The following is a 10,116-nucleotide window of genomic DNA, read 5'->3' as shown; positions in this document are numbered from 1 at the left end:
TGTCCTCATTGTTTGTTTCCAGGGAACACCGCTCACATTACTGAACATGCACCAGTTCATTAGGCTACAGTCTTAGAAAAAAGTTTATATTTATCCTTAAAAGGTATCTTTGGCTGTCCCCATAGGAGAACCATTTGAAAAAACATTTTTGGTTCTAGGTAGACCCCTTTTCAGTTCCATGTAGAACCCTTTACACAGAGGGTTCTACCTGGAACCAAAAAGAGTTCTACCTGGAACCAAAAAGGGTTCCCTTATGGGGACAGCCGAAAAACCCTTTTGGAACCCCTTTTTTAAGAGTGTACTTTTTCTACTTACTCTCTCTCTCTCTCTCTCTCAATTAAATTCCATAAAATGTCAATTCAATTCAAAGGGCTTTACTGGCATGAGAAACATATGTTTACATTGCCAAAGCACATCTTCTCTCTCTGTTCTCTCTCTCTGCTCTCTCTGTTCTCTCTCTGTTCTCTCTCTCTGTTCTCTCTCTGTTCTCTCTCTGTTCTCTCTCTGTTCTCTCTGTTCTCTCTCTGTTCTCTCTCTGTTCTCTCTCTCTGTTCTCTCTGTTCTCTCTCTGTTCTCTCTCTCTGTTCTCTCTCTGTTCTCTCTCTGTTCTCTCTCTGTTCTCACTCTCTGTTCTCTCTCTGTTCTCTCTGTTCTCTCTCTGTTCTCTCTCTCTGTTCTCTCTCTGTTCTCTCTCTCTGTTCTCTCTCTGTTCTCTCTCTGTTCTCACTCTCTGTTCTCTCTCTCTGCTCTCTCTGTTCTCTCTCTGTTCTCTCTCTCTGTTCTCTCTCTCTGCTCTCTCTGTTCTCTCTCTGTTCTCTCTCTCTGTTCTCTCTCTGTTCTCTCTCTGTTCTCTCTCTGTTCTCACTCTCTGTTCTCTCTCTGTTCTCTCTCTGTTCTCTCTCTGTTCTCACTCTCTGTTCTCTCTCTGTTCTCTCTCTCTCTGTGTTCTCTCTCTCTGTTCTCTCTGTTCTCTCTCTGTTCTCTCTCTGTTCTCTCTCTCTCTGTTCTCTCTCTGTTCTCTCTCTGTTCTATCTCTGTTCTCTCTCTGTGTTCTCGCTCTCTGTTCTCACTCTCTGCTCTCTCTGTTCTCTCTCTGTTCTCTCTCTCTCTCTGTTCTCTCTCTGTTCTCTCTCTGTTCTCTCTCTCTCTCTGTTCTCTCTCTGTTCTCTCTGTTCTCACTCTCTGTTCTCACTCTCTGCTCTCTCTGTTCTCTCTCTGTTCTCTCTCTGTTCTCACTCTCTGTTCTCTCTCTGTTCTCTCTTTCTCTCTGTTCTCTCTCTGTTCTCTCTCTCTCTCTCTCTGTTCTCTCTGTTCTATCTCTGTTCTCACTCTCTGCTCTCTCTGTTCTCTCTTTGTTCTCTCTCTCTCTGTTCTCTCTCTGTTCTCTCTGTTCTCACTCTCTGTTCTCTCTCTGTTCTCTCTTTCTCTCTGTTCTCTCTCTCTCTCTGTTCTCTCTCTGTTCTATCTCTGTTCTCTCTCTGTGTTCTCGCTCTCTGTTCTCACTCTCTGCTCTCTCTGTTCTCTCTCTGTTCTCTCTTTCTCTCTGTTCTCTCTCTGTTCTCTCTTTCTCTCTGTTCTCTCTGTTCTCTCTCTCTCTCTCTCTCTCTGTTCTCTCTCTGTTCTCTCTCTGTTCTCTCTCTGTGTTCTCGCTCTCTGTTCTCACTCTCTGCTCTCTCTGTTCTCTCTCTGTTCTCTCTCTCTCTCTGTTCTCTCTCTGTTCTCTCTGTTCTCACTCTCTGTTCTCTCTCTGTTCTCACTCTCTGCTCTCTCTGTTCTCTCTCTGTTCTCTCTCTCTCTGCTCTCTCTGTTCTCACTCTCTGTTCTCTCTCTGTGTTCTTGCTCTCTGTTCTCACTCTCTGCTCTCTCTCTGTTCTCTCTCTGTTCTCTCTCTCTGTTCTCTCTCTGTTCTTCTCTCTGCTCTCTCTCTCTGTTCACTCTCTCTGTTCTTGCTCTCTGTTCTTCTCTCTGTTCTCTCTCTCTGCTCTCTCTCTATTATCTCTCTTTGTTCACTCTCTGTTCTCTCTCTCTGTTCACTCTCTCTGTTTCGGGGGCGATGGTTGAGTGTGTGTGTGTGTTGGTGTGTGCATGCGTTTGTGGTTGTGTGTGTACATACCAGTGTGTTCTCTGTCTCCTTGACAAAAAAGGCCTCTCCGTTCTCCCCCAGCTTCATTTGTAGACTCACAGGCTCTCCATTGATCTCTATGTCCACCTGAGACACAGATGACACCAACCATCATTATACCTTTCAATCTCAATCCATCCCTCTCTCTTTCCTCTGCTCTACCCTCCATCTCTAACTCTCTTTCCTCTGCTCTACCCTCCATCTCTATCTCTCTTTCCTCTGCTCTACCCTCCATCTCTATCTCTCTTTCCTCTGGTCTACCCTCAATCTCTATCTCTCTTTCATCTGCTCTACCCTCCATCTCTATCTCTCTTTCCTCTGCTCTACCCTCCATCTCAAGGACAGCTACAGGTATACGTGGCAGAAAAATGAATGATTCATTTATCTCTCTCCCTTTTTTTTATCCTCTCATTCCCTTTTCTCCCTCTCTCTTTCTGTGTGGTAATTTCCATTTAAACTGAGCGAATATGAGCCTCCCTCCTTCCAGTACTGTAAGCACCCTCTTCTACCCAATGTCCTCTGCCCCAGTGCTCCTTAACCCAGACCCCCCCCCCCCCCCCCCCCCCCCGTGTCCTCTCACCACTTTCTCACGGGAGCGCAGCACACCCATCTTGCCGAAGCGAACGTGGAAGGGCGAGCACTGCAGGGTGCCGTCAGGCTGACGCACCACAATAACATCGATGCAGCCCGACAGGGTGGCCGGGTTCAGGCCCCGGTACAGCTCCTTCACCTGCACAAACACCTGGCCCGCCAACTGGCCCACGTAGTTCATGGTCTCAGACTGAGGGGGTTAGAGGGTGGAGGGGAGAGGGATGAGGGGAGGGTGGAGGGGAGAGGGATTAGGGGAGAGGGATGGGGTGAGGTGAGGGGGAAAGGAAGGGGGAGGGGTGAGGGGTGAGGGGGATAGGAGGGAGAGGGAGAGAAAAACACTAAATATTTAATTTCCCAACGCTTGCGAGTCAATCTGATGATGACTCTTGATGATCCTGTGGAGTGTTGAGGGCGTGGTCATATCAATAGAATCTAGATGACATTACGACACACCAGAGTGATGTTATTGCCTGGATGGATCAGCCGGGACATCTCTCTGACTCTAACTGTGATTAACATTCCTCTCTGACTGCCTGTCCTCAATCTTTTAACTCATACATTTGTCACATAGTGCTGAACAGCAACCAGCCGGGCCTCCAAAGCCCCACTGCCCTGTGCAGTGGAAACAGAGGAATAGGGCTGGAATTGCATAATACGATGCAATAAACACACGGACATTCTCAGTCAAACACATGCTTGCTCTCTGCATATCACACACACATATATACACACACAGACACACACACACACAGACACACATATATACACACACACAGACACACAGACACACACACACACACACACACACACACACACACAGACACACACACACACACAGACACACATATATACACACACACACACACACACACACACAGACACACACACACACAGACACACATATATACACACACACAGACACACATATATACACACACACAGACACACACACAAACAGACACACAGACACACATATATACACACACAGACACACACACACACAGACACACATATATACACACACAGACACACACACACACACACACACACACAGACACACATATATACACACACAGACACACACACACACAGATATACACACACACAGACACATGCACGAACACGCTTGGTGCCCAGTGCCCTCTGCTGTGCTGGCATCTGAATGGGGATGAATCTGCATGCCAGTCTCTCAGTCACAGAGAAGGCAGCACCACTAACACCTTCTGACTAGAACCAACAGGGCCCAGGGGAGGGAGAGGAAACCATTTCACTGGAAGGCCAATGTGAACAAAGTTAGGATTCAGACCTAACTATTCACTAACAGTGCAAAAGACAGACAAAATGTGCACTATCCTGTATTGTATAAGTCTTAACCACACCTACCCTTATCTGGGTAAAATCTCCCATTGACTATGTTTGGGTAAAATCTCCTATTGACTATGTTTGGGTAAAATCTCCCATTGACTATGTTTGGGTAAAATCTCCCATTGACTATGTTTGGGTAAAATCACCCATTGACTATGTTTGGGTAAAATCTCCCATTGACTATGTTTGGGTAAAATCTCCCATTGACTATGTTTGGGTAAAATCTCCCATTGACTATGTTTGGGTAAAATCTCCCATTGACTATGTTTGGGTAAAATCTCCCATTGACTATGTTTGGGTAAAATCTCCCATTGACTATGTTTGGGTAAAATCTCCCATTGACTATGTTTGGGTAAAATCTCCCATTGACTATGTTTGGGTAAAATCTCCCATTGACTATGTTTGGGTAAAATCTCCCATTGACTATGTTTGGGTAAAATCTCCTATTGACTATGTTTGGGTAAAATCTCCCATTGACTATGTTTGGGTAAAATCTCCCATTGACTATGTTTGGGTAAAATCTCCCATTGACTATGTTTGGGTAAAATCTCCCATTGACTATGTTTGGGTAAAATCTCCCATTGACTATGTTTGGGTAAAATCTCCCATTGACTATGTTTGGGTAAAATCTCCCATTGACTATGTTTGGGTAAAATCTCCCATTGACTATGTTTGGGTAAAATCTCCCATTGACTATGTTTGGGTAAAATCTCCCATTGACTATATTTGGGTAAAATCTCCCATTGACTATGTTTGGGTAAAATCTCCCATTTACGTAAAAGTCAGCAGTTTTCAAGATAGGATTTGGCCCTAACAATGAAAAACAGTGAGAGGGAGAAGAAGGCTTGCTTTGTTGGCTGTAACTCTCCTCTTGATATCCCCCTGTCAGGGACATACACACACGTGCCTAGAGGATAGATGGCTTACTAGCCTGCTGACAGAATGTCAGTTCTCCTGACTCATGATCGTTATTTCTCAACCCCCATCAGTTACCAGGTTCAGAGAGGGCTATCTACTGGAATGTACTGACATATTCTCCCACTGAGAGACAGACCTACTGATCGTCTTCTCCATGCCTGGACACCTGATACTACTGTATATGAGGGCCGGGCGATATGACGATATATATCGTGTGACCATAGAGAAACGTCTATCGTTTCATACTATGCTCTATAGTTTATTTTGTTGTGCAGCAAATCGTACTCTTTCCGGCAATTGCAACACAAACAAATCTGGAAGAGAGTGAACGTGACACGGAGCACGGAGACAGTACCTAAAAGAGGGGCAACTTCGGTCGCATGGACGTGGTTTGGGTATGAACAGTCTGACACGGACCAGAAAACCGCTCTCTGCAAAATATCCCACAGGCCGGTCCCGACAACAGGCTCAAACACCACTAACCTCTATTACCACCTACGTAAGAATCATGTGAAACAGGCCGGTCCCGACAACAGGCTCAAACACCACTAACCTCTATTACCACCTACGTAAGAATCATGTGAAACAGGCCGGTCCCGACAACAGGCTCAAACACCACTAACCTCTATTACCACCTACGTAAGAATCATGTGAAACAGGCCGGTCCCGACACCAGGCTCAAACACCACTAACCTCTATTACCACCTACGTAAGAATCATGTGAAACAGTACGGAGAGAGTCTATGGATGAGACCCAAAGAAGTACAGTTGAGTGCTCAAAACAAACCCCTACTCAGACGTTGAAGAGGCTTTTGCCCTCGTCACACCATATGGTAAAGAATCACGAAGATGGAAGGAGATAACAGCCACCGTTACAACTTACATCTGCAAAGACATGGCCCCAATTTACACGGCCCAGAAACGGGGGTTTCGTGAGTTGGGCTAACACTTGACCCAAGGTACCACATGCAAATTGATACGTGACACGTATTAATTCCAAAATAACATGCAAAACAGGCAAGCCCCCAAATGGCGGCAGGGTAGCCTAGTGGTTAGAGCATTGGACTAGTAACTGGAAGGTTGCTAGTTCAAACCCCCGAGCTGACAAGGTACAAATCTGTTGTTCTGCCCCTGAACAGGCACTGTTCCATAGGCCGTCATTGAAAATAAGAATTTGTTCTTAACTGACTTGCCTGGTTAAATAAAGGTTAAAATATATATACTGTATATATATTTTGGCCTATATTTATTTTGTTTGCAACTATAGTTGAAGTATTTTCTATTTACCTTTTTAGATTTTATATGTTGTTACATGCTTAATTGAAAATTTGCACAGATTCTAAATCAAATAAATAATCAAATATGAGTAAGTACCTTTTTATTTGTTGAGTATAATTCAACATGTCATTTTATATAAACTATTTATTCATTGAATTTACAGAAAAGAAAATATGCTATATCGTGATATGTATCGTTATCGGGATATGGCCATATCTCCCAGCCCTACTGTATATGTTCAAGGAGGAACAGAACATAGAATATATTGAGGTAAAGTGTGGATGTTTGAATCTATGAATCCTGTTTTTCATGTTGTTGTCATTTACAGATGTATTTTCTCATATTCTATTCCCTTCTGAAAATAACCAGATTAATATTTGCACTTGATTACACAGTACATACCTGACAAACATACTTAAACAGTATGCAAACAATGGAAGCATAAAGTCTCTCTCTCTCTTTCTTGCCATCTCTCTCATCTAGCCCTACCTCTCTCCTCATGCCCCACCTCTCTCTCCTCTCTCCTCATGCCCCACCTCTCTCTCCTCTCTCCTCATGCCCTACCTCTCTCTCCTCTCTCCCTCATGCCCCACCTCTTTCTCCTCATGACCCACTCTCTCTCCCTCTCTATCCTTATGCCCCACCTCTCTCCCTTTCTCCCCTAACGCCCCCTCTCTCCCTCTCTCTCCTCATGCCCCCTCTCTCTCCCTCTCTCTCCTCATGCCCCACCTCTCTCTCCCTCTCTCTCCTCATGCCCCCTTTCTCTCTCCCTTTCTCTCCTCATGCCCTCTCTCTCGCTCTCTCTCTCTCTCTCTCTCTCTCCTCATGCCCCGTTTCTCTGTCTCTCTCTGTCTCTCTCTCCTCATGCCCCACCTCTCTCTCCTCATGCCCCGCCTCTCTCTCTCCCTCTCTCTCCTCATGCCCCACCTCTCTCTCTAGTTCTCTCTTGTCATGCCCCACCTCTCTCTCCTCATGCCCCCTCTCTCTCTCCCTCTCTCTCGTCATGCCCCACCTCTCTCTCCTCATGCCCCACCTCTCTCTCCTCATGCCCTACCTCTCTCTTCTCAAGTCCCACCTCTCTTTCCTCATGCCCCACCTCTCTTCTCATGCCCCAGCTCTCTCTCCTCATGCCCCACCTCTCTTTCCTCATGCCCCACCTCTCTCTTCTTACGCCCCACCTCTCTCCTCATGCCCCACCTCTCTTTCCTCATGCCCCACCTCTCTTTTCTCATGCCCCACCTCTCTTTCCTCATGCCCCACCTCTCTCTCCTTATGCCCCACCTCTCTCTCCTCATGCCCCACCTCTCTCTTCTCATGCCCCACCTCTCTCTCCTCATGCCCCACTTCTCTCTTCTCATGCCCTACCTCTCTTTCCTCATGCCCCACCTCTCTCTCCTCATGCCCCACCTCTCTTTCCTCATGCCCCACCTCTCTCTTCTCATGCCCCACCTCTCCATGCCCCACCTCTCTCTTCTCATGCCCCACCTCTCTCTCCTCATGCCCCACCTCTCTCTTCTCATGCCCAACCTCTCTTTCCTCATGCCCCACCTCTCTCTCCTCATGCCCCACCTCTCTCTCCTCATGCCCCACCTCTCTCTTCTCATGCCCCACCTCTCTCTCTTCATGCCCCACCTCTCTCTCCTCATGCCCCACCTCTCTCTCCTCATGCCCCACCTCTCTCTTCTCATGCCCCACCTCTCTCTTCTCATGCCCCACCTCTCTCTTCTCATGCCCCACCTCTTTTTCCTCATGCCCCACCTCTCTTTCCTCATGCCCCACCTCTCTTTCCTCATGCCCCACCTCTTTTTCCTAATGCCCCACCTCTGTCCCTCAATGTGACAACACTACAGAGCCGTGGCATTTCAGAACAATTACATAATTACCCTGCCCCCCACTGCCGCACTCCCGACACATTCTGCCATCCCCACTAATACAAACACAAGGCCACGTGTTAAAGGAACTCATTCAGATGAAAAGTTTCCTCCACTCCCCCCTCAAGGACATAAACCTGCTTCCTGGTTTACAACCAATCACAAGATACTCACAATATAGGCCCAGGGTTAGGGTTAATAAAATAAAACTACGCAAACCCTAGATCAGGCGTAACTTTATCCTAGTCCACAATGTAAGACACATGTCACAGTAGTACCATTACATCCTAGGGACACTCAGATTAGAGGTGAGGTGTTCGTGCCCTTTCACTGACAGCCAGGTCAGGGAGAAAGGTGACCTTTAATACAGTCACTCCTTTCATAGGATTAGTCAATAACTGCATTAACTGTACCTAGTTTATCATCTTATCTCACCTAACAGACACCACACACACGCACGGAAGCATGCATACACACATAAACATACACACACATGCACACACACAACAACATTCCCATTGGCTGAGGTTCTTATTGATATACTAGAAGTACACACACACCGGTTGAATCAACATTGTTTCCAGGTCATTTAAATGAAATGATGTAGAACCAATTTGGAATAGATGTTGAATTGGTGACTGCCCAGTGGGTTATGACATAGCGATCCCACACAAAGCTATCTGGCTGGCAGTCAGGGCAGTGAGAACACATTCAGGTTGCCACATTTGTCCAACACGGGTCCACATCAACGGCATGTATTCCAAATACGTTTCAGATATATTTTCAATATATGCCACATAATTGTTAGCTATGCTGATGCATAATCCAGCCGCTGTTCTGCAGCAGAGGACATGCATGACCTGGCATAAACTGCTGTTCAAACATGAATCTTTCACATTCTGACCAGTTTACAACAAATAACGACTAAGTGAAAACGAGCTGTTGTTGTGTTTATGTCCATAGCCTATTTCAGTCTCCATTGTATCATATGAATATAACTGTAATCTCAAAAGGCATCCTTTAGCATAATGCCTGACAATTGCTTGACAAAAACAAACTAGGCTAATCACAATCCAGGCAGAGATGATGTGGGTGCAGCTATCCGTTGATAAGAAATTGTAGACCACACAAATATTAAGAATATCATATTGATAGATCGCCTAAAATTCACAAACATATTCATACATACATTATTGACGTTGTCACTTCGGGGTCTTGTCGTCATACAAATACCTTCCGTTGTATAGGTAAAGCTGTTTTTCTTATTCCACTTCACTACTACATTGTAATAGCGAACAGAACCGTTCCCGACATGTGATCTGCGGTTTGGCGGTGTGTTAAAGCACTGAGATGATAATCCTGTCAACAAGAGAGAAAAAACACCCTACCCTCACTCCGCTGGTGACATCTCACGTTATAAACCCTCACCAGGACCAATGACAGACCAGACCACGCATTACAGTGAGAAGAGTACAACTGCAGCCCGCAATTCGGGGTGTTCCTGCACGTGGGCTTTCCTGCATCTGCAGGAACCCGTCTTTATATTTATATTGTCAGTCTTTAAACTATGACTCCAGTACATAGGCGGAAGGCAGGGGCGCTCCACTACGGTAATGCATCAGAACTGCAGATAAACCCTACATAAAAGATAGCTAGTTAGCAAAGAGTGGCGGGGACGACCCCCCGCCTGTCTGGCAGTTTATCCCAGCAGGCGGGAGCGACACCGGGTGTTCGCTAACTACGGTCTGCGGTACTAGCCGGGGGCGACCGGTAGACTGGCAAACATTGCCGCACGAGGGCGATGCGGGCACATTGGTGACAGAACAAGGAGTTGTTATAGAACTCCAGAAAGAAAGTCTGCTTCTCATGAACGCATTTCACACTACTTTTGTATTATGATTTGAAGGCTCGTATGAATGTCCTGCTTAATGCTTGTGTTATCATCGCATCAACTGCATTATACGTAAAAAT

At 46.0% G+C, this 10,116-nt stretch overlaps 1 protein-coding gene across 2 annotated transcripts in view; it reads right to left on the bottom strand.

Annotated features, from left to right (window-relative positions):
- LOC110498384 (phosphatidate phosphatase LPIN1) overlaps positions 1-9,629 on the bottom strand; it is a 31,762-nt gene extending 22,133 nt beyond the window's left edge. For both annotated transcript variants that reach the window (XM_036955040.1, XM_036955041.1), the window contains exons 1-3: positions 9,335-9,629; positions 2,703-2,903; positions 2,114-2,209 (exon numbers count right to left, since the gene is read on the bottom strand). In XM_036955040.1, coding sequence (XP_036810935.1) covers positions 2,114-2,209; positions 2,703-2,903; positions 9,335-9,370 — 333 coding nt within the window. In that variant the 5' untranslated portion in view covers positions 9,371-9,629. The remainder of the gene's footprint in view (positions 1-2,113; positions 2,210-2,702; positions 2,904-9,334) is intronic.
- Positions 9,630-10,116: the final 487 nt, after the last annotated feature.

This window comes from Oncorhynchus mykiss, chromosome 19 (assembly GCF_013265735.2).
Source record: "Oncorhynchus mykiss isolate Arlee chromosome 19, USDA_OmykA_1.1, whole genome shotgun sequence".
In the NCBI taxonomy this organism is placed as follows: Eukaryota; Metazoa; Chordata; class Actinopteri; order Salmoniformes; family Salmonidae; genus Oncorhynchus; species Oncorhynchus mykiss.
This window is presented reverse-complemented; position numbering and strand designations above follow the sequence as displayed.